This window comes from Sturnira hondurensis, unplaced genomic scaffold (assembly GCF_014824575.4).
Source record: "Sturnira hondurensis isolate 20B ecotype Veracruz unplaced genomic scaffold, ASM1482457v3 Scaffold0009664, whole genome shotgun sequence".
Classification (NCBI taxonomy): domain Eukaryota; kingdom Metazoa; phylum Chordata; class Mammalia; order Chiroptera; family Phyllostomidae; genus Sturnira; species Sturnira hondurensis.
The window spans coordinates 1,484,689-1,510,273 of record NW_028082295.1 but is presented as its reverse complement, the minus strand read 5'-3'; the positions used below and the strand labels follow the sequence as shown (position 1 = coordinate 1,510,273).

Genomic DNA, 25,585 nt, shown 5'->3' with positions numbered 1-25,585 from the left:
AGGAGAGATGTCTGGAACCTGAAAGACAAGGACGACATAGAAAATAAGAGAAGGAGCCAAGTACGTTACTAAATGCTAGGGGTCTTGAACCTGTTAATAAGATATTTCAATCAGAGTCCCCCAAGTTGTTTTATTTATTAGCTCTTTACGTTTAATGCACAGAGGTGGAAATAATAGTTTTGAAGGCAGTCCAACACCCAGTATGGCAGACCACAATAGGTATGTAATAAATTTTTGTTGAATGAATGAGTTATTCATCCTTTAAAAATGTGATTTCAAAGATTAGTTCAATTCTTTCCAATGATTTCACTGCTTTAAGAATCACTTCCGTTGCTCTGTATTTCCACTCAAACTTATTATTTTTTTCAATTCAACAGATATTTATGGGTCAACAATTTACAGTTGTTTATGCTGGCTCTTTAAGAAATACACACAGGAAATAAAGTGGAGAATATTTATGTATACACAATAGCAGATGTATCATCAAACTTACAGAAGAAGAAAGAAAGGACTACTGCTACAGTGGGTTAAACATTAAGGAAAATAAGAATCTTTGGTATTCCAAAAATGGGAGAGAAAAGCTACCAATCCAGAGTGAAAGGAATGACATGAACAAAGGTAGAAAATTGTTATGAATAATACATCATTACCTGATGCTAGCATGGAAAGTGGACAAGAACAGAAAAATAGGTTGGGGTTAGCACTAAGAAGGGCCCCCAAAGTCAATGAAGGAGGTTGTTACTTTAGTCTGTGGTTAATGAAGAACATGGGGGAAGTAGTGCAATGCTCTAACAGAGACTCCCAAACCCTACTGCCCACAAGGATACTTTGGGGAGTTCATTAAAAACACAAATACTTCGGTCACTCCTCAGATTTAACAAAGCAGCAATTTTGAAGCTGGAGTCCTAAACTAAAAGATTCCAAAGGGATCCTCATGTACCATGTCTATAGATTAGCATTTGGGAATGGTCTATACTATATTCTTTAAAATCAATTACCACATTCTGCTGGAAGAGAGTACATTGATCATCTTGGAAGTCACTTCTCCAAAGACAGCAGAAGCTTACACACAGTAGAGAGAAAGACAGCAATCATAAAGAAGTTGGACTTTATGCTTCCCATCACCTTGCCCCTTTAGAAAACTTGGGTAAAATGAGAATGATGGATGGAAACACATTTTATCAAGTTTAGTTGGAGAAAGTTTGTATAAGGACACAGGAAGAATGTGTTGCCATCTACATTTGTCTCTTAACATCACTGTATTATGCACACAGTGGGTAATACCCAAACTGTAAGTAATAATGAGCAGAATCATCAGAGTGGGCCCACTTGACAAGATCTAGAAACTATGAGGCACCCTGAAGACAGAGCATAAACTTCCTTTAATTAAATCGGATAGAGAAAAAAATGAAAAGTGAGCACTACTAGTTTTGCAAGAGCCAGATAAAGTGTTACCCCAGCCCCATAGCTTCCTCCTTGGTGATGTCCACCATATGCATTTGGTCTCCCTAGGGTTGGCCGCACATGGATGCCCAGTTATCATGTTTTAATACAGGAGACCACTAAGGCTAAAATCTTCACTATTGTACTGCCTTAAAAAAATCTCTGACATTGGCAACCTCAGTTTTCTGAGTTAAATGTGGTCAGAGAAAGTATAAGAAGAATGAGAAAAATAGTATCTACAAACATGTGGGGAAAGGATAGTAGAATGTGTTGGGAGAAAGGACAAGGAGGGGTATGGAGCAGTAGGAAAGAAATAAAAATAAAAATACTTGTGTGGGGAGTATATCCAGATGGGAAAAGAAAGCTACAAAACATCAGAAGGTGAATAACCAAGAAGAAAACGACAGTAATAGCTAAAAGACCAAATCCAGAATGAAAAGCTCAAACTTGAGATCTTCTGCCTATTTCAGAACCAGAGGTAAAAACCAAAAAGGAAACCACACTAATTGAAATAGTTTCAGAAAGGAAAAAACACAAAACAAAACCCTGGTAGTAAGGTGTTTTGTAAGATACTGGTAGATTAATTAGCCCAGGAAAACAGGGAAGCAGAAAGAGGAGCGAGGGCCCACCGGCATGGGGAACTTGAGTGCAAACAAGAACTGATAAAAAAGAGCTCATAGTTCAAGAAGGAACAAGCATGCATAATTCTCAGACAAAAACAAAGCACTATCGTCCCACTTAATAATTTTAAAATTAAATCAAACCAGCATTTTTTTCCACACTGTTGTAAGTCTTAAAGCTTTCATCATTAAAGGTCACCACTGTCTCTCTCCACAAATACAAATTTTTGTTTGGCAGGTAAATGAGAACTTCAGGGGAAAGAAAGGTGGAAGCCCAAAGAGAGAAGACCCTTCCTGTAATGTATTCTTCTGGAACGAAGAAGAAACATCTAACTTCAATGTTGTGCAATAATAATAGTGAGTAACACCATTAAATTTAACATCCTATTTCACCTGAGGGACTGTAAGTCAATATAGCCTTGCTTTTTAATGTTAAAATGTTTAGAAAAATTATTATACTTAAATATGTGTTGATATATTAAAACGAAACATTCTTCTTTAATCATGTTATGCTGTTTCATTATGGCCATTTGTCACTATTTTGTAATACAAAGAGAATCTAGCAAGGAAAACAAAACAAAACAAAACAAAACAAAAAAACAATATACTTTCTAATTGGTGTTTTGAGGACACTGGCTTTTGTGTTTTGATTAAGCAGAATGGCCAGAATTTTGTTTCAGAGTAAAACTAAAAATCACTACCCCCCCCCCCCCGGCAAAAAAGGAAAGAAAAGAACAACAACAACAACAACAAAAAACATTTGTAGCTTACCATTTTTTTGACTTCAGCCGGGGAGGAGGATTTCTGGGAATGAGAAACAGTGCTCTCATTGGATGCATGTCACAGAGAGCTGGGGAAAGGAGACAGTTGTGTCAGTATGGCACTTATTTTACTCATTCTTTTTTTTAAGAAATAAGTATTTTTTAAAATTTTATTTATTTTATTTATCTTTAGAAGGGAAGGGAAAGAGAGAGGGAGAGAAATATCAATGTATGGTTGCTTCTCATGTGTCCCCTGCTGGGAACTGACCCCTGCTGGGAACTGACCCCTGCTGGAGACTGGCCTGCAACCCAGGCATGTGCCCTGACTGGGAATCGAACCTCGATCCTTTGGTTCGCAGGCCTGTGCTCAGTTCCCTGAGTTACACCACCCAGCTCATTTTACTCATTCTTGATATCTAGAGCTCACTCACATATCAAAGGCTCTGTCCTATCATGTTATTGATATGCTTTATGTTAAGCAGGATAGACATCTAGTTATGAGCCTTAGGCAAACCCTGAATTCCCCATTCAAACAGCAAAATATAAGGAGGACCAGTACAATGACAAGAATGTACAATTTAAAAAAGATGTTGAAAAGTTTTCATGAACAAAAGATTAATACTGATTCAAAGTGTTAGAAGAATCAACTGCTTACATTTCTAAACCATCTGGAAGATTACAATGAAAATAATTTTTCATTAACTGTGCTTACTGGAATACAGTAAGCACAGTTAAACCCTCCAGACATGCTGACTGTTCACTATTATAGCTGTTATTACTATGAAACAGCAAAACTGTTAAGAGTAAAATGGAATTGTTGAATTCTGTGCAATTCCTGTTTGTACTCCCATCACTTAACCAATAAAGGCATGTTAGGTACACATGTACACAACAGGCAATGTGCATTTCCACATGTTTATTTACCTTCATGAGAATCTTACAAGGAAGCTGAGAAATGGGAGTGCCCCCCCCCACACACACAAATATAATACTATTCCCATTGTGGAAAAAAACAAAACAAAATAAAACAAAGGATCAGGCAATACTACTTTTTTGTCTCTGTTCCTCAGAAGAAAGCATGAAGGAACATATGGTATTCATGGCAGGTATCCAGTTTTGTACTGCAAACTAATTCTTAACTGTTGTTAATTTTTTTCATTCATTCAACAAAAATTTATTCAGCAACAACTACGTACCAGACAGTTACACATTCTTGATGTATACATTTTTATCAGGGGAACTAGCAGAAAATGCTATGTTTCTCCTATTCTCTGCAATTCTACCACATCCCTGATCAAAATCTATTTTATGAAGTTGTCATTGATTTAATCTATAGCAGAGGCAAAACTGCATAGAAATACAAAAAAAGGTCATTTTACTGATTAAAAGTTTTGCCTCTATTTGTAAAGTCAAAACAAAAATAATACTTAAATTTGATGTGTTAAGACTGGTTTCACAGAATATTAAGTTCAAATTGTAAAAAGAAAAATTACTGTTTATTACATGATGTCATCATAACCAGGTCACACATCTGAATACAACCTAAAGACCTCAAGGAGATCTCCAAAAAGGATAGTGTATACCAGAATTCCTTTTACATCCAAAACTTCACTGTATTTGTGATTCCTTTGTCTACATGTCCCACCAGGAATGGCTTTCTTTCATCCATGAATGAAGCCATTCTTTTAGAAGCCTTAAAGCTACATTTAAGTTACACATAATTGGCTATAAAGAACATTACTTACGAGGAGCACCTTCTGCCATCTCAATGGCTGTAATGCCACAAGACCAAAGGTCACTCTGCAAAAACAGAACAGTATGTTTGAGTAGAATATTAGTTATGAGGCCACTAGCTTAACAATACTGGTTACTCACACAAATGATATAAACACATTCTTTGATGTATAAACTGAAAAGAGATTTGCCAGGAAATTAAAAGCACAAACACATTTGTAAGAATACCTTTCAAATGAATAATAAAACACAGATAACACTGACTTGTTAATCAGAATCACTCACATCCATGAAAGAACTAGAGATGGTCCATGTGAAAGCTCTCTCTAGCTGCCCTCCATATGCTCTGCTGCTCAGTGTGTTTCTTCATTTCTTTACAAACATTTAATATTTAGACTCCTGGCCCTGATACACACTCATGCTTACGTGTTATGTTAACATCTCAAACTTATTGAAGATGTTAAGTTTAAAAGCTAGAAAGCACTCTTTATAAAAGGTCCATAGCTGAATTAACAAAATCTACCACAGCTCACTACTGTGAGTCATGCTGCTGAGTCTCTCTATACTCCACTCAAACTTTGTAAGGGGCGAGCAATAAGTAAAGTGCCTTTCTGTGCACAGAATCTTTTCTTATTTTTAAATTCTGAATTTTAACTGTATTCTTACTCAAATATAAGTTCCACAAGGACAAGAATTTTTGTCTGTTTTATTTACCTTTGCGTCCCTGGAATTGACTCACATGTGGTAGGCACTCAGTAAATACAGGATGATGAATGAATAAATGATTATCAACCAATTTCTTAAAATCCAAACAAGATTTTTTTTAAAGTAGATAATGGCCCTGGCTGGTGTAGCTCAGTGGATTGAGTGCGGGCCTGCAAACCAAAGAATCGCGGTTCGATTCCCAGTCAGGGCACATGCCTGGGTTGCAGGCCGGTCCCCTGCAGGCCAATTCCCAGCAGGGGACGCACGAAAGGCAGCCATACATTGATGTTTCTCTCCCTCTCTCCTTCCCCTCTAAAGATAAATAAATAAATAAAATCTTAAAAAAAAGTAGATAATGGGTGATTACTATCATTAGCAGTCTTTTGTTTATATGCTACCCTAACACAAGAATCACTTAGTATAGTTCAGTTTAAGGGTTTTCTAAATAATCTAGTTATTTAGAGTTCAAATATATATGTTTGGTTACAAAAATAAGGAGAGGCCCACAAATTTCTCCTTTGTTTTTATGGAGTTTTCTGTACTGTAAGAGTGCAAAGGAGTGGCTTACCACGTCGACCCAGAGATCAACCTCAGCAGCAGCCATCCATCAGTGGCAGGACAAGCAGGTGTTCTATGCTCCCTGGTGTTGTGCAACACGAACCACACATCTCCTCTGAGATAATGTTGCTTAATACAGTTCAGCATAACTGGATTTTGTACTTTTTAAAATTATTTTCATTTACTTATGTATGAAATATTTTGAGTATGTTAGAAAATGCAAATTTTGGAGATACAGAATGATAAACTAAAAAGTGAAAAGTCATAATGTCTACTATTTTAAAGTATTTCAGCTAATAAAAAATTAAAATTCCTCTGTACCACAGGCTTAAATTGCATTTCATTAATTGGGTATTTATAATAAATACTGAGGTACACTGGAGAATGTTATGAACTCAATTTTGAGCATTACTGACAGGTACATTAACTACTCTGACTCATTAAATAAGGCCAGGGAACATTAAAAAATACAGTTTGGGCTAACATATTCAACCTGAATCTGATAATCAAGCCTGGGCATTACATCAGAGTCAAAAAAGTGCATTATTGATATATATCCCTAGAGGTCACTCTAATAATTCAAATACACCTATGTACCAAATCAAAGCTGTAAAGCTCTTTAACAATTTGAGCCATTGCTATATATCTGACAATATTTAAAAAAATAAATATCTGATTAGAATATATTCTTCAAAATAAAAAGGACAGCAAACAGGGCAGAATCATTTAATATGCTCATAACAAAAAGTTCTATGCAGAACAAAAAAAACCTAGACTGTCTTGAAAACAGTGTATTACTAAGTAAGGAGAAGACAGGTGATAATGCAGAATGGAAACAGAAGACAGCATCTAAATACTATGCTGACAAAGCTGCAACTGCAACAGGGTAGCCATGTCATCCTCATTGATAAAGCAGAAAGGGATAAGGGGTGAAAATTTGTAAACACAGCCCCCATCCCTCAGGAATGGTAGGGACCCAGTGAAGGCCAAGCAAGCAGGTCCATCTTACTCTGTAATCATAGGTGGCATCTGGATTCTCATCACAGGCGATGACCTCAGGAGCCATCCAGTAGGGGGTGCCTATGAATGTATTTCGCCTCCCAACGGTCCTGTCAAGCTGAGCACTCACACCAAAATCGACTAGAAGGAAGAGAAAAGAAAAGTGAAACACAACTAACAAACAAGGAAAATATAAGAGCAAGAAAAGTGAGGAAGAAGTGTCTTCAGAGCAAACTGAAACAGCAATACTTCATGGACATGTAAACTCCTCAAGGTCCCAACAATGATAAGGAGCAACTTTCCAGAGTAAAGCCAAGATCCTTTACCAGTCTGGAAGCTGGGAGGCCTAGACCTGGTCACCTCCCTGAGCTTCCGCTACAGAGGTGTGACATCACTCACAGGGTTAACAGAGTCAACTCCTACCTTTAGGTCATTATCAAAATACTACCTGGCTAGCTCTCATGGTGAATGTTCCCCATGGGGACAGAGACTTACAGGCCAGGCAGTCAGTGCAGTTACTGCTACCTGGACAGCAAGAAGCAATCCACCACCCAGTGGTAACTGAGGGAATATCACAGGCCTAGCACCAGGGGACAATGCAGGGCACACACACAGCTTGCTGGGTTGTTAGGAATGAGAACCAATCAAATACCTCCTCTCTTAGTTTTGAGGGGATTTTCCAATTGGTCAGACTATTCCTCCACAGATGACCAATCACTGCAGGCACTATGCAAGAGAGCAACGATGAAGATGTTATTTTTAAAATATAACTACGGTGCCTACCCTTTTTGGAAAGGAGGACTAAATTCTTACAAGCATAAAGAGGTTTTTTGTGATGCCTTAGTGGAAGAAAACAATGTTAATTCTGTTTAAAAATCTGACAGAACTATTTTATGAAAACGGAATGAGAACAAGTTCAGATCCAGGTAAGGGAAAATGGAAAATAAAAGAACCACTATAAAACCATCTCCAGGAAAAACACTATGAGCTCCATCCATCCATTCATCCACCCACGTATCCATTTCCTAAGCACCTACTACATTCAAGGCACTATGCTAGTGCTGGGTAAGAATACTCTGGCAAATAAATCAGTCCTGGTCACTGCACACCCAGAACCTGTATTTTGGTAAAGGAGTCAGAAATATAAGTAAATTAATAGTTTTATAATTACAAACTGTGATCCTTATTATAGAGGGAACAAGCAGTGGGACCCAATATGAATGAGAGGGTCAGGGAAGGCCTATGAGGATGAGGAAAAAAAATGGAGCTTCAAAACTGGGAAACAGTATGAGAAAAGGTTTTGAGCCAGGTTCAAAAAAAGTTAAAAAGGTAGTGACTGAGGAAGAAGAGAGAAGTGAGTCGGGCCATCACAAAATGAGGTCTGAAAGTAGCTGGGGCCATGGCTTTTTACAAGCCATGGTAATTAATGTGGACTTCATTCAAAGTAAAACAGAAAACCATTAAAGATCTTTAAGCAGGAAAATGGCATGATGTGATTTAGACACTAGTCCGTCTACTACACAGAGAACAGAGCAGGAGGGAGAAGCATGAGAGAAGGGAGATGGAGCCAGGCTAAGCAGTATGCCCAGTTCCCACTTGTTAAATAGTGCAGAAGCAGAAAATATGGGTAGTAGAATGAACTTAGGCTAAATGCAAACAGGGCAGGGACTACTGCTGGTCTGCATCAGGCACAAGTATGAGATCCTGCGGTACATCCATCACATACCAAGTTTCACCTCTGCATTCTCGGTCAGCAGTACATTCTGGCCCTTAATGTCCCGGTGAATCACATGATGGATGTGAAGATGTGCCAGTCCCTGAATAGGAAAACAGATCTGAACTTTAGTTCTTTACTGCTGTTAAGTAAATAACCAAGAATATGCCCTTTATGACAAAGTGCATTGTACAGACCAAAAAGTTTTGTGAACCACATTTAGAACATAAAAATTCAATCTTTGTGCACTTCCAGGAAGACATCACCCATAACACTAAACAGAAAGAAAGAAGCACCCACCCTCCAACTCCAATGGGTCAAATATCCCTACCAGCAACATCACTACTTTCTAGCTACCCCTTGAAGATATACTATAGATTACCATCTGTACTTTTACTGCTATAACTTAATGCTATTTGTGTACATGGTAGTTCCTTTCCCATGCTACATCTCTTTTCATGGGTGACCCTGTGATATATTTGAACTAGCTACATCCCAGGGGAAAAGCAAAGGGTGATAATGAGGTTTAAAGTTTGGCCCTGAACACTGCCTGGTTTTCCCAGCACATAGTGAGAAACTGCTAACTGTCAATAAATCCCACCTCTATTCCAAGTATAAAATATTCTGGCAAAGGAGCTTTGTGTTCCAGAATGTATTTCCCAAAGAGAAAAACCCTACTGGGCTTATGGTGCTTTTTGATGACCTTGCATCTGGAATGAAGCCCAAAAGTATGTCTCTTATGAAAGGTGGAGCAATAATACAACCACATTTTGCATCTAGTATGGTCTAAAAAGATAAAAATGCACCATTCTCACAACTCATTTGTTTGTTCCACCTTTAGCTAGAAATCTTAAGGCCATCTTTGTTAAGATCACAAGCAATCTATTTACTCTGAAAAGAATTAAAAATGGCAGAGTAAACACTAGGTTTGATTTTTCTGTTTAATTTTTTGAGATTTATTGTTAGCAATAAAAGTATCAAATACTTTTTCTGGCTATGAGTTAAAGAACACTTGTTTTTCTAACACTGGAGTTTTTAAATAATCCGTCACTAGTCCACTTGAGAAACAGAAGTATTTAACGGCTCTGTGTATTCTTCCACCATATAGGATATGCAGTGTTTTACCACAAAGCACTGACTAGGGAAAAAGAGAACTAAAAATACATGGTATCTTAGTGCTACAGTTAGGATAAGTCTCCCCTTTCAGCATGAAATAACTTTGAACAGCAAAAGAAGAGACCAAAAAATGTACAGCTTTCCTAATGCTTTTACATTTCCTACTTTTATTATTCCAGTTCATTTTTTTTCTCCAACTTTCACAACCACCCTTCTTACACTTTTTGGGGATTATTTTAGCAACCAAGACAAGTACCCATATGTTCTCAGAAATGTTGCCTGGGTTCACTCCTGTTTCTTACAAGCAATAAACATGAGAAATGACTCTTTCCCCTTGCTACTGTCAAGGACGGTGGCCTCTGCACTGACACTGGGTAAATCGTGGCTATCGGAATCTCAACCAATACCAACTCAAGTCATGACTGCTCTGAACAATGAAGATACTTTCGGTGGATGGAGTACCTTGGAGGGATGGAACGTGTGTATTCAACTACTCTCATGCCAAAAGTCAAACAACAATTGTTCTTTCTTAGGAGATGACAAGTCCAAATACACAGAAATACTCACTCTAGACCAAATGAATCAATTTTTCAAAGCTAGGCAACAGTTTTCCTGTAAGTATTCCACTATGGACACAGAACAAGAAGCAGTCAAAGGCTGCTCGTCAGTATTGGCTATGAAAGGCTGTAAGTGCCCATACTCTATAGAAAATGCTGGTTTCTACCAAAATTCCATTTGGACCGTGAATATGGAACTGAGCTGGAATAAACACGCTGGCTCTGTCCGTAAATGTTTTGGTCTCAAAATTTCCAGCAGGACAGTCTAAAACAGCTTTTCTACATGCTCAAGACTCAACCTTTTGAGGGATCTTAACCCAGCAGCATCTGAATCTAACATCCACTAAGAAGTGAGAACATGTTTTACCACTACAGACATTATCCCTGGCTGTGTCTTTGAGATCCCAGGGTACCTGCCTGGGGGTGGCTGCCTTCCTTTCCCATGAAAGCTCACCCCTTGCTCACTACATTGCCTTCTCATTACCAAGACTGACTCTCAGTAATTCCTTTGTGATAAATACATACCAGCTTTTGATGCCCTGACTCTTTCAGAAGCTTTTTTAAAAAGTTCATTTTAGATATTTGTCATAGGAAAAACTCCTATTCTAGATGAAATGTAAACAAAGGAAACTCTCATTTCACATGGTCAGTGAGGTGGAAAATACTTGCTGCATCCCAAAAAAGATGTCCATGAAGGTACTATATTCGTTGAATAGGGGCACTGAACAACCTGGGCTGCTTTGTAATGTTGCCCGAGACTAATGGTAGTGAAGTAGGTAAGTATACTTATTAAACAATGCTTGCCTATACATATAAAGGTATGTAAACTGTCTATTTGAAATAAATTTTCTGCCTTGGACATTTATACTAGAGCCTAGTTCTCCACTTGAGAAATCCTACACTGGACTTACACATAGGAGAGGTACGTGTAAGTGTATGCATGTAACAGAGAATAATGTCAACTAATATTAAGGATCAGTTGTGTAACCACACATTACAGTATATGACTCATATATACCAACTGATTTAATTTTCATAATGAAGGTACTCCCTTCATAGGCTTGGTACCTACATCGTACGGATGAAGAAAGTTAATTCCAGAAAGTCGAGTGGCTTTGCCGGGTGTATACCAGGTAAGCAGCACGGCAGGACTCAAATCGAGGCCTGATGAACGCTAGCACCTACACTCTTAACCAGGGCTCCCTCCCTGTCTACCAGGCTAAGATATTTAGCTATTAATACAACAAATGCTGAACTCCACCACAGGAGTGTAGGGAAGGGTACTTACTTTCACACTTTTAGAATCTGCTCCTGGTAAAAAGATAGAACCCTGATGTTTTAGTAATGAAATCCGAATATGAGTATAAACAGATGGTTCTCATAGTTCATCCTCACAACCAGTTTCTTAAGGGCTGTATAAAACATCTATTTTCAAGGGCTGTATAAAATATCTAAGTAAAAAGAAATTAAAACTTATCTCCATGAATTCTACATGGCATTTTAAAACCTGTAGTCCTCCATGAAACTTAAATATAAAAAATGGGGTAAATTTACCTACAAATAAAAAATAAAGTAATTTTTTTATTAGTGAGAGAAGCATAACAATTAGGTTCCAGTTTAACTCTACAGTCTTTATTTTTTAAATGTAGCGGTAAATGAAATCAAACCAAGTCATTTAAGTATGTAATGTAGAGGTAAGTAAAGAGAAAACTGCTGGCTGACCAAAAAAGAGAGGCCACTGGCAACTCACAGGCACTTTTCAAGTACGAAATACTAAGAACCTTCTGCCTATGCCATCAGGATGGTTCTGCTATAAAAGGGATCATTCAGAAGCTGCAATAACATTAGTTCAGAAACTTACTCTAAGACCAAAAGCCAGCTTTCTAAGTGGCTGTAAATAACATTAAACACTAGAATTTTTTCTCATAAATATTTCAAAGAGATTTCTAACAGTTAATGCCAAAGTCCATAGGATGATTTTGAAAGCCAGCATTCAGCACCATTAACACTGATTCATAAGCTTGGACACAGGATTCCCATAAAAACAACAGCAATCACTTCTCTTCTCCATTTTGATTTTCTTTTTTAACACTTGAAGATGAATTCAGGGAGATACAGAAAAAAACTTATTTTTTGGTTATGTCTACTTTCTTTAGATACTTGCCAGAATATTACATTCTTTATACCAAAATGATGATACAGTTTAAACTATCAAAGCCAGGCAGCAATACAGAGCCCTGGGTTCTCATGAAAAGAGCAACATGTATAGTTATAATTAATGTGAAGAAATACTTTGGACAAGAAAAATGAAAATAAAACACAAGATCCACGCCTTGTCCTCACCCTCAGGATCTCTCTGGAGATATAAGCTATCCAGTCTTCTTTGAGTGTGTTCCCTTTGGTGTTCTTCACAAGGTCGGTGATAGACCCAGCCCCACAGAACTCCATAACAAGCTATAAGGCAGAAAAGATACACAATTATCACATCCCAACAGTCAGCACAGTATCAGGACATTAGTACACACCCGAGACAAGTTAGAAAAGCACAGTTTAACGCCTTTTTGCCCTTCTTAAAGATCTAGGTGCATGATCACTTTGGAGGCATTAAGACTGTTGAGAGCATTTCACCATCAAATTTATTAACTATATATTTCAGTCCAGGAGATTGAGATCTTCTGAAAAGGATCTTAATGTCCCTTCTTTCTCCTTAGCACATGGGCACGGGAGAGCTATTTTGTTCTTAATCAATGCTCAGTTATCAAATATCTGAAACAAAGACTCCCTAACGTTGTTTCTCATTTGCCAGATTCAAACTATTATGATTCTCAAACTAATTTACATTGACTGGGTAGTACAAAAGAGAAGTGTTATTTCTAAGTAATACACAGTTTTTAAAACTACAGCATTTACTATATCTAAATGTCTGAACTGCATGGATCTAAGTATATTTTTAAAATACCTAGAAAACCAATTGAATTGAACTAAAGTTTTAACAGTGATGGGATTTGGACAATGAAAAAGAAAGTAACTGTTTTCCTTGTACTTTCTTAATTTTGAAAACTTTCTGCAATGACTTTTTTAAAAATTAGGAGAAGTATTAATCTATTTTCTTGCTTTCTAAGCCCAGGACCTTTGGCATAACTAATATGATAAACATATTGCTGATAGAATTTCAGTTTGACCATCATGAATATAAATGTGTTTAATAACAGATGAGTTTGAATGTGTCCAGCCCAGAAATTTCCCTGAAATTTATTATCTTTAATTAATGATTACCACTAAACTTATTAAAAATTACTGACATAAGTTTATTTCCTTACAATTTGTCTCTCACTTCCAGGTGATGAAGAAAGATGTATTTAGTTGACTTTCCACATTAATTAACTTCCATAAATAAAGTTTTAAATTTTAGTTTGCATTTATTTTCAAGTTTTTAATCTCCTTGCTCTTTGGTTACATTCCTTTTAAAACATGTTTTATTCCTGAAATATAAATTTAACTCTTTTCCAGACAAAGCAAAATCAACATCAAATAATCAGTATAATGTCAATCAAAAAGGTAAAAAAAAAAGACACCAGCCCTTTTTCTTTGCTTTTCTCTTTCCTCCTTCTGGAAGGTCCCTAATGCCCTTTTAATACAACCCAAGAGGAAACCCCACAAAGACTAAGGAAACGTGTGCCTACCCAGAGCTGGTCATCATGTCCTGGAGGGCTCTTCTTAACAAAAGCACCGTAATATGTTGCAATATTTCTATGATGAGAATATTTCTTCAGCATATTTATCTCCAGTTTGATTTCTTCCTCTTCATCCTTTAGAAAAAAATAAAAATAAAATGTGTGGTTTCTGAATGATGGGTGTGATTTTACTGGAGTTTTCAGTCTCCCCAACAAGGGAAAATCATCCATTCACTTTATCCTTGTGCCAAGAATTGGGTACTTTGAAATGTGATTACAAGCCATGCAAGATACACAAAAGGTGCAAAAGGTAAAGATGAGCACAGGAAGCATAGAGCAGTGGGCATTTGGGGTCCCAGTTCTTGCACTATGTGAACCTTAGGCAATTTACCTCACTTCTTTGGACCTCAATTTGCTCATCTGTAAAAAATGGGAGAAAAAAGGAGAACTGACTGCTACTATTTCAACTAATTACTAGAAAGGCTATTTCTGTTTGAGAATGAACTTGTGAACATAAATCACCTGGCACACTTAAGGAGGAGAAGGTTCACCTCTAACAACCTCAAGCAACAGAGTCTCACTGTCTGGCAAGGCCAGGGGTGGATTACTGAATACAGACCAGTGCCACAGAACCAGCGGACAGCAGGCTTAGTGAGAATCCACCACCCCAAAAAGAGAGCCAGGTGAGTCCATCAAGTTCTGGTAACAAAACACTAATCAGTGACAGTATGCTGTTCTGGCTCGGCTCATCCCCAGCCTCTTGCTTTACTAAAAAAGATAAGCAAGGAAAAAATGCAGAGTTTGTGTGAGAAGACCAAAGGAGGAATGAAGAAAAGAGAGGATGACAACAGCTCTGAAAAATGAAAACAAGTCACTCTTATGACTGTCAGTCTTCACTTTCCTGTCTTATACACCCCCCTGGGGAAGAAACCGCACCAGCAAGCTCATTCTGCCCTTTGTTGCAGACACATGACGCAGAGAAAGGGTTCTGCTAAACCACCTGCAAAGAGTCATGCAAAGAAAGACTTAAAGGTAGCGTAAGAATGAGGTGAAAGCAGAATGAAAGTGAGAACAAAGAAAGAAGTTGCAGAAAAAGAAAAAAATCATCCTTGGTTAGATAGAGAGAAAATTAGAAAGTCTTTGAGAAAACCTGATAACCAGATTCCCTTTATTAATACATATATTTTCAAAAGAAAATGATGACTGGTTCCCTAGAATGTCCTTATTTTCTGCACTGACACACTCATTCCACTTATCATTGATGTTCTTCTGAAGACCCAGAAGTTTCTGAGCAGTCTAGGTGCATGTGTGCCTGTATGAGGAAAAAAGAATGCATGTGAGAGTGCATGCCCACATACACACACACACACAGGGAAGAACACATTAACAGGAAGAAGGTGAAACACACATACAGAAGAAACCTGTTACAGCCTAGCATCTCCTAGTGCCCTCTGACATTTGTGAGGCACTCACAAGCCTCACAGACCCAAAGTAAGTTTAGTTTGCAAATACTGTTAAGATAAAAGATGCAGCATCATTAATCAGATATTAATAGAAAGATGAAATGAAAAAATATCATTTAAAGTACAACTTCCAAATTGTACATTACTGAGTTAGACCAAATACATAACAAAACATGTAATCATCTTAGGACAGTGATCCATCTTCAAAATGGTGGCTTCCAGCTTGGTTCTAAACTAACACTTGGTTCCAAGTATAGAATATTACAGCATATTTTATGGACATAGTTGTCATGTGGCTTTAGAGGTAATGACTGCAAATAAAAGAAGAGTCATATGGACAAGTACAGTCTATATTATCAGTCCATGCAATAATTCTCAAACTCTGTACACCAAATGGGTACTGTTTCACCTGTGATTTCAACATGGCCATAGTTTAAGTAAAAATGAAGAATGTGATACTAAATAAGTAGGATAACTGCCTCAATTCTAAACAAAACCAGTTTGCAGCCTGGCTAGTGTTAGAGTTACACACTTGTATTGGGACATTTCTTCAAAGGAACTTTATACTAAAACACAAAGGTTGACAATTTTTATTAACATAGGGAAAAAGGAAGCAGGCCCCAAGTATCATTAGGAAGCCCAGTTCATCAAAAGCTTTACTGTATGCTTTCCACACACTCATTCACATGCACAATGTATTTCACATGCACAGTGTAGGTACACAATGTACACATACTCATTCACACAAATAGTGTCATTCATATGCATAGCATATGAGCATAGTGTACCACTCTCATTCACACAAAGTGTCATTCAAACTATACTGTATGTGGATAATGTGTACACACTCATTCACATGTAGTTATGTACATAGTGTACAGTGACCACAACTTATTGGCACAGGCTACACAAAGTCTGCTCTCTTCTGGGTCAGCATAAGTAGCTCCTGATGGTATCTCTTGGTTCCTGAGCAGCCCAGGACAACTGTTAATAAGATTGTCAAGATTGATAGATTCCTAGCAAAAAACAAGCACATGACTATGGCCATAAACATACCCATGTTGGAAAAGTGTGTGGTGTTATTCTTGAGAAAAAGTGGCCCTGAAAAGTCAAACACCTCATTTTCTTCACAAAAGACTGCAACTAGGTCATTAGAAAGTTAACTAAGGATTGTTTTATTTTATATAAATCAGTAAATGTAAAAGGACCTGAAGTAAAAAAGAACAATGTTGCATTAGAATAGAGATAAATAAAAATTTCTTTTTGTTTTTGTGGTTAAGAGCAGACAATCACTTGTTGAGGTTATGAGCATTCTTTTTCAATATACTTTATGATTATGCTATTAAAGTTGTTCCATTTTTTTCGCCCATTCCCCTCCACCCTGTACCACCACTCCTGCCAGCATTCCTCCACCTTAGTTCATATCCATGGGTCACACATATAAAGTTCTTTGGCTTCTCCCTTTCTTATACTATTCTTAAACTACCCATTTATTTTGTACCTACCACTTATACTTCTTATTCCCTGTTCCTTCCCCCTCATTCTCCCCCCTCCCCCTCCCCACTGATAACCCTCCACAGGATCTCAATTTCTGTGCTTCTGTTCCTGTTCTAGTTGTTTGCTTAGTTTTTCCTTCTGCTTCTGTGGGGGTTTTTTTAGGTTCCACTGTTGATACTTGTGACTTTTTGTCATTTTACTGTTCATAGTGTTGATCATCTCTTTTTTCTTAGTTAAGCCCCTTTATTTCATAGAAAAGGGCTTGATGATGATGAACTCCTTTAACTTCACCTTAGCTGGGAAGCACTTTATCGGCCCCTCCATTCTAAATGAAAGCTTTGCTGGAATGAGCAATCTTGGATGTAGCAGGTCCCTGCCTTTTATGACTCTGAATACTTCTTTCTAGTCCCTTCTTGCCTGCAAGGTTTCTTTTGAGAAATCAGCTGATAGTCTTATGGGCACTTTTTTTGTAGGTAACTGTCTCCTTTTCTCTAGCTGCTTTTAAGATTCTCTCTTTATCTTTAATCTCAGGTAATGTAATTATGATGTGCCTCACTGTGTGTTTATTGGGTCCAACTTCTTTGGGACTCTCTGAGCTTCTTGGATTTCCTGGAAGTCTATTTCCTTTGCCAGATTGGGGAATTTCTCCTTCATTATTTTTTCAAATAAGTTTTTCAATAAGTCCTGGTTTCCTTCAATAAGGAAGTCCTGGTTTCCTTCAATAAGTCACTGTTGGTTCCCTGTATATTTTCCTTTATTTCACTTTGCATAGCCTTCACTTTTTCCTCTATTTTGCAACCATACTCAACCATATCTACTATGAACAGTGTTTTGAACCGTTCATAGATATGGTTACCAGTGTTTTGAACTCTGCATCTGGTAGGCTGGCTGTCTCTACATTGCTTAGTTCTATTTTTGGACTTTGATCTGTTCTTTCACATTTCGGCCATATTTTGTCTTGATGTGCCTGTTACATAATAAGGGGTGGAGCCATAGGTATTCTCCAGCACAGAGCAACTCACATGGCTGCACTGTAGGTGCTGTATGTGGGGGAGGGGCCACAGAGGAAACAATGCATCCTGCTCAGGTCTTGGTAGCTTTCAGTCTTTTCCTCCACTACCCACAAGGAAATTGGGCCTTTCTGATGCTGATTCCCAGGCGGGTAGATTTGTGTACATTCTAGGACCCTGTGGATGAGCATTCTTATTGGACAGTAAAGATTGCTCTATCAATCCATTGCTGACCCCACCTCTCTCCTTCCTCTTACTGGCTAAATTGTTCCAAGGACCATTACTACCTATGATGCTCTGCCAATAGGTTTCACTTCTCGACAGAAAGCAAATGCTACCTACATTTCTCCCATGAGACACTTCCTGAGTAACAATAAAGGATTGCAACATACATTGATAAGTTTCAGTACTTCTTTTTCCATTTTTGTTTCAGTGTCCACCAAGCTAAAACTCTTACACATTTCATACAATTAAAAATTCTTCTGGGCTTAAATTCAGCACTGTCCACTGGTGTGAAAAACACTTAATACACATATTGGCAATACTGTCAGCATACTACCACGGCACAATAAATATCCCTGAGTCTAATGGAAGAACAGTTACTTTGTGTAGTGAAACTATGACTTATGAACTTTACTCATCTTGTTTCTATGAGTGTAGAATAAATGACAATTACACACCTTACAAAATAAGAAGATATCTAGTTCCTCGGTGTCATTTACTAATGAGTGCCCAACTTGAAGAGAAAACATCAGAAATGCAGAATCTACCGACGACTTTCAGCCAACTACAAGTGGAAACCTAATTATGACTAATGCTTACTAATACAGTGTTTTATGTTGTCTTTTTTATAAAACATTTTATTGATTATGCTATTACATTTGTCCCATTTCCCCCCTTCATTCCCCTCCACCCAGCACACCCTCTCCCACCCACATTCCCCCCCTTTAGTTCATGTCCACGTATCATAAGTTCTTTAGCTTCTACATTTCTCATAATAATCTTCCCCTCCCCCTATTTTCTACCTACCATCTATGCTACTTATTCTCTGTACTTCCCCCCCCCTCCTCCCACTCCCCCGTTGAAACCCCCCAATGTTATCTCCATTTCTGTGGCTCTGTTCTAGTTGTTTGCTTAGTTGGTTTCTGTTTTTGTTTTAGGTGTGGTTGTTAGTAATTGTGAGTTTGCTGTCATTTTACTATACATGCTTTTCATCTACTTTTTTCTTAGATACGTCCCTTTAACATTTCACATAATAAGGGCTTGGTGATGATGAACTCCTTGAACTTGAACTTATCTGAGAAGCACTTTATCTGCCTTTCCATTCTAAATGAAAGCTTTGCTGGGTACAGCAATCTTGGATGTAGGTCCTTGCCTTTCATGACCTCAAATACTTCTTTCCAGCCCCTTCTTGCCTGCAAGATCTCTCTTGAGAAATCAGCTGACAGTCTGATGGGAACTCCTTTATACGTAACTGTCTCCTTATCTCTTGCTACTTCTAGGATTATCTCCTTCATTTTAATCTTGGGTAATGTAATTATGATGTGCCTTGATGTGTTCCTCCTTGGGTCCAACTTCTTTGAGATTCTCTGAGCTTCCTGGACTTTCTGGAAGTCTATTTCCTGTGCCAGAATGGAGAAGTTCTCCTTTATTATTTCTTCAAATAGCTTCTCCACTTGTTGCTCTTCCTCTTCCCCTTCTAGTACCCCTATAATTCAGATGTTGGAATGTTTAAAGATGTCCTGGAGGTGCCTAAGCCTCTTCTCATTTTTTTTTTGAATTCTGGTTTCTTCATTCTTTTCTGTTTGGTTGTTTCTTTCTTCCTTCTGATCCACTCCATTGATCTGAGTCCCAGTTTTCTTCCCATCACTATTAGTTCCCTGTTCATTTTCCTTTTTTTTCAATTAGCATAGCCTTCATTTTTTCATCTAATTTGCAACCAAATTCAACCAATTCTGTGAGCATCCTGATCACTAGTGCTCTGAACTGTGCATCTGATAGGTTGGCTATTTCTTCAATGCTTAGTTGTATTATTTCTGGAGTTTGATCTGTTCTGTTTAGAACATTTTTTTCTGTCTTATCGTGCCTGTTATGTAGTGAGGGGAGGAGCCATAGGTGTTCACCAGGGCAGGTCAATGCAGTTGCTGGGTTGTGGTGCTGTATGTGGGGGAGGGGTCTGAGAGGGAACAGTGGCACTTGCTGCACTATCTGCTCTCTGTCCAACCTCAATCCCTTCCGCCCCTTCCCCCAAGCAAACTGGGCCCTTCTGGTGCTAATTTTCATGTGGGTGGGCTTGTATACAATCAGGACCCTGCGGGTCTCTCCAACAAACTCTCGTGTGAGGCTGGGAGTCTCTCTCGCTGCCTCAACCCCCACAAGGTGTTTTCAATCAGTGTTTTCAGACTTTATTTCCATGTGCTGGGACCCTGGGATTCATGGTCTGTCTTTCTCCCCAATTCTGCCTTACTGAGGTTTATCTGCACAAGAATGTGGGACTGCCTGGTCTGCAGGGCCTCTTTTCACAATTGCTGCCTCGCTGGATCTGCCTGTTCAGGGTCTGTCAGCCATTGACTGTGGGCCCAGGGTCCACCTGCTGCTGTCTTGTATGCCCAAGGTGCCTTTTGAACCAGGTGCCACCACTTTTTGTGCTGCGACCCCTCTCAGTCCAGCTGCCCAACTCCACCCCACTTACCTGTCTGGATGAATGTGTCTATTTTATCTCCTTGGTTGTCCCACTTCCAAACAGTTCAATTTTCTGTCAGTTCTAATTGTTATTTTGTTTCTAAAGTGTTGTTGTCCTTATTTTGGTTGTGTAAGGAGGCACAGTGTGTACCTATGCCTCCATCTTGGCTGGAAGTCCTTATGTTGTCTTTAGAGTAGAGTAATAACAAACCAACTTCTGAGTTCAAACCTCCCTTTTAACCATTAGATAAAAATAAGTTTGGTGGTCTCAATCCAACATTTAAACACACACACTACAATCACTACTACCACCAAAAACAAACTCCTCATTTAGTTTAAGAAGATGCAACAGAAAACCGACTCACGGTAGGCTAGAACTGAAATTTTAAAACAACAAATTCCACATAAGAAAAGAAAGTGGAACTGGAAAAAAGTGGGAAAAAAAACATAACAAGTTTATACATTTCACATATGCAGACCAGTCCAAATGACTTTGTTCTGCATTCCCCTCCCTAAGGAGGCCACAATCACATATAAAAATAAAAATAGACATAGAAATAGAAATAGAAATAGAAATAAAGAATTAAGGTAACTTGAAAGGGGAGAGAGGAAATTTTTGAAAGAAAGTTAAGGTTCTCTCCTTGTTTTCTTCAGTGATGAGGCAGCTGCAAGCCCCCAGTTAATGGCCCCACTTAATGACTTTAATGCAGCTGATGCCAATTAGCATTTTGGACTCCAACCAGAGAAGTCCACTTAAACTTTTACAGAAAAGATCTTTGTCTCAGGCTGAGAGATGACTAGTTGAGAAGTTTTCTGTTGCCTTCCTTGGCTGCCAGAGAATGGGGAAGGGAAGAACATCAGCACAGTGGTAATTTTCAAAAGCAGCTATGTGTTTGTAAATGAGGCATACAACAAGCCCTGCCCACCCCACCATCTGAGCACACAGAAGGTCATATTACAGTTTTTTTTTAATGACTCTTTAAAATGTTGTTTAAACCTTTGTTACCTAAACCCTCTCTCCTTCTACTGATGGCAGTGACTGTGTCAAGAGAGCCAGGCTGACTTCAGATAAGCTAAGTAGGAGAATCCAAGAGGACTGGGCAATGTTCTGAGCTAACCTTCTTTCCCAGCAAAACCCTCCACAGAATTAAGACCACGCAGTAACAGCTGAACAAAAAAGAAAGAGCAGTTTATTATGCTCTCTAGCTAGTTGGATTGCTAATGTGATAGGCAAATATCTCTGGCAGATTTCACCACCGAAATATATAAATGAATACACATTTAGAATGAAAATATCAATTTTTTTAAAAGTTTATAACACATTTTATTAGTTAACTACTGCCAAGCTCTTCTTTGTGTCACTATGAACTGATAGAAAAATGAGAACAGATCACCTTTTAAGTAGCATATCTCAGCTACATCTAAGATTATTATTCATTCCACAATACACTGAATTAATCAAAATTAATTTTTTTATTTAACCAGACACATGAAAAGATATACAACTTAGATTCAATGACAATTCAACCAAAGGTGAACAGAATTATGAAGGCAACATTTTAGAACAAAATTAAGGCTGCAGGACCTGCCAAAGGAAGGATTAAAAGCCCAAGAGAAAAAATATAAAATTAACATAATTAAATTGAAAACCAGACATTCATGACATCTTGCTCAAGAAAAAACACTATTTTGAACCCATCTGAGACCAAAAAAATGCACTCCAATTTTGCTACTGAATCAATAAACTTGGAATTTCAAAGTCCTCAACTTAGAAATGTATTTCCTAAGGTTATGGCTAGTATACATAGTGATTCCTCTTATGTACCTGGCCAAAATAAATTGAAAACCTTCTGGAAAGGTTCACCATTCTGGATGCCCTTAGAAATATTTGTAATTCATGGTGATTCATGGGAAGAGGTAAAAACATCAACATTAACAGGAATTTGGAAAAGGCAGGTTCCTGCCCTCATGCCTGACTTTGAGGGGTTCAAGACTTCAGTGGAGGAAATAACTGCAGATGTGGTAGAAAGAGAAAGAGAGCTATAATTAGAAGTGGACCCTGAAGATGTCACTGAATTGCTGCAATCTCACTATAAAACTCTAATAAATGAGGAAGGGCTTGTTTTGTATCGGTGAGCAAACAACTGGTTTCTTGAGATGGAATCTACCCTCAGTGAAGATGCTGTGAAAATTGTTGAAACAGCAACAAAGGACTTAGAACATTATGTAAACTTAGTTGATAAAGCAGCAGCAGGGCATAAGAGAAGTGTTTCCAATTGTGAAGGATGGTAGACCATGGGTAGATGGTCTACCATCCGAAGTCTACCATGGGTAAAATGCTACCCAATTATATCACATGCTACAAAGAAATCATTCATGAAGAGCTGATCAGTGTGACAAACTTGATTGTTGTCTTCTTTTAAGAAATTGCCACAGCCACCTCAGTCTTCAGCAACCACTACCATCAACATCAAGGCAAAACCCTCCACCAGCAAAAAGATGATGATGTACTAAAAGCTTAGATGGTTAGCATTTTAAGTATATACAGTACCCTTTTAGACATAATGCTATTGCACACTCAACAGACTACAGTATAGTGTAAACATAACTTTTACTATATTTTGCTGTGTATAATGCACACTTTTTTGCAAAAATTTGTGAGGGGAAAAAAATGATGTGCCATTATACATGGGTAGTATTAATTCTGTATCTATATAAATGTCTTTAATTCTTTTATGTATGCTTATGTGTTAAAAGTATAACTCTAGAAAGCAATAATATCTGTATGTACAATAATACCCTAGAGTACAATAATCAGTTTTGCTTCTAAATATAAACAAATAAATAACTGAATTAAAAATTAAAACATAAGATTTTTCCCCCCTAAAAGTCTGGGCCAAAAACATGGGTGTGCACTATACACAGCAATATATGGTATATGTTCTGGCAAAACAAAAATAAATAAATAAAGCAAAATACATTCACTTTATTGCAATGATTTGGAACAGAACCCACAGTGTCTCCAAAAAGGTATGTCTGCATCTGCTATTGGGGACCCTAAAGTATGGCAAACATAAGGCAGGACCTGAAACCTGGACCCCAACTGAAATGAAAAGCAAATCTACCAGGTAAGGTCCAATATGACCAAAATCAAATCCTCCACTAAAACACTTGATTGTTTCTTGAAAGAAACCAGAATATGTCAATACAAAATATGCTTCTTTGACATAAGGATTATTTTGAACTAAAAATACCCGAAAAACAGCAAGTGAAAAAAAAGGTACTCTGACTTCCCCTTGAAATAAAACTTCCATTTGAAAAATGTCCCTCTACCAAATGGGAAAAAGTTATCCCTAGAAACAGTGAGTTGAGGTCGAGAGAATTGTGTACAAGCAAACATTTTAAAAATAAGCTCTGGCTGGTGCAGCTCAGTGGATTGAGTGCAGGCCTGCAAACCACACGACTGCAGTTGGATTCCCAGTCAGGGCACATGCCTGGGTTGCAGGTCAGTTCCCAGCACAGGACTCACAAGAAGCAACAATACACTGATATTTCTCTCCTTCTCTCCTTCCCTTCCTCTCTAAAGATAAATAAATTTTTAAAAATCTTTAAAAAAATAAAAATCTGATTAAAAAAAAACTCTTATCTTCCTTTAGCCTCTCCATGTATTTCAGTTATTTTTTCACAATTGCCTCTCTCAGTTCACCAAGTATAAAAGCAACTGGGTTGGTTTTACCACTTCAAGTTGTCATTCTTCTTGTGAAGCTTTCCACGGATATATGAAATATACACGTTAATTAACAAACTTCTGTTTTTCTCTTGCTAATGTTTTTTGTTACAGGGACCCTGATCAAAAACCAAAAGCATAGGAGCAAAAATATTTTCCTCCCCTACATAATCAAACTTGTAATTATATTATGAGACTAAAAAGGGAGCAGTAATCCAAAACAAGAACAGTATGTTCTTGACATCAACATTTTGCCATTCACATCACAAGTGTATTTACATAACTACACATTTTAATGAGTCTACAAAAAGAAAAAGGAAGAAATGTTACCAGAGATTGTCTCTGGGTTATAAATATTTTCTTCTTTAATCTACCTAATAATATTCTTCAACTGACTTTTAATTTTCTAATTGAAGCTGCAGGGGGTAGAGTTAAGAGGAGTTAGCTCCATAAATAATTCAATGGAGGGCCCTGATCTGTGTGTCTCTGTTGGTTGGGTGCCGTCCCACAAAGCAAAAGGTCATCCATTGGATTCCAAGTCAGGGCACATGCTTGGGCTGCAGGTTCAACCCCCAGTCAGAGTGCATACCAGATGCAACTGATTGATGTTTCTCAAATCAATCCCTCTTTCCCTCTCTTTCCCCTCTTTCTAAAAATAAAATAAAATAAGGTAAAATAAGTAAATAAAGTAAATTCTTTAAAAAAGTAAATCAATGGAGGGATTGAGCAAAAAAGAAAAAAACTCATGCACACAGACAACAGTATGGTGACTGTAGGGAAGAGTGGGGATAGTGGGAGGTGGAGGAGGGTATGGGGGAATAAATGGTGATGAAAGGAAACCTGACTTGAGGTGGTAAACACACAATACAGTGTACGGATGATGTGTTGTGGAATTGTGCACCTGAAATCTATATTAATTTTGCTAACTAGTATTCCTCTCAATAAAAAGGGAAAAAAGAGAACTCTAGATGAGTTTATTTTGGGCAACCTACACGGTCTGCTGTCTCCCTGGACAAGGGTCCTCACACCACCACCTCCCTGCTATTCTAGAGTCATTGTCAATTTTCCTACTCGAGTTGCTTCCTCCAATGGTCAGTTAGTTACGCAGGTTGATGGCACCTTGAAGAACTATGACCTTACTGGTTAATCTGCCTTCTGCTGGGTCAATGGCATCAGAAGAAGGCCATTGATGGAAGCTCTGACCTTGGCCTTACAGTCATTTCTTGCTATTTGCTACAATGGTACCAATCAAGACACATAAATTCTTGAGATCAGAAATTTCCACACTTAAGTCTTTCCTGGAGCAAAGCAAAGGTAAATGAGGC

General features: G+C 37.9%; 1 protein-coding gene across 50 annotated transcripts in view; it reads right to left on the bottom strand.

Annotated features, from left to right (window-relative positions):
- The window catches only part of MAP4K4 (mitogen-activated protein kinase kinase kinase kinase 4), a 199,304-nt gene that overhangs the window by 65,164 nt on the left and 108,555 nt on the right, over positions 1-25,585 (bottom strand). For all 50 annotated transcript variants that reach the window (XM_037057278.1, XM_037057291.1, XM_037057274.1 and 47 more), the window contains 6 exons: positions 13,891-14,016; positions 12,551-12,661; positions 8,547-8,637; positions 6,831-6,961; positions 4,570-4,624; positions 2,835-2,913 (listed from right to left, as the gene is read on the bottom strand). In XM_037057278.1, coding sequence (XP_036913173.1) covers positions 2,835-2,913; positions 4,570-4,624; positions 6,831-6,961; positions 8,547-8,637; positions 12,551-12,661; positions 13,891-14,016 — 593 coding nt within the window. The remainder of the gene's footprint in view (positions 1-2,834; positions 2,914-4,569; positions 4,625-6,830; positions 6,962-8,546; positions 8,638-12,550; positions 12,662-13,890; positions 14,017-25,585) is intronic.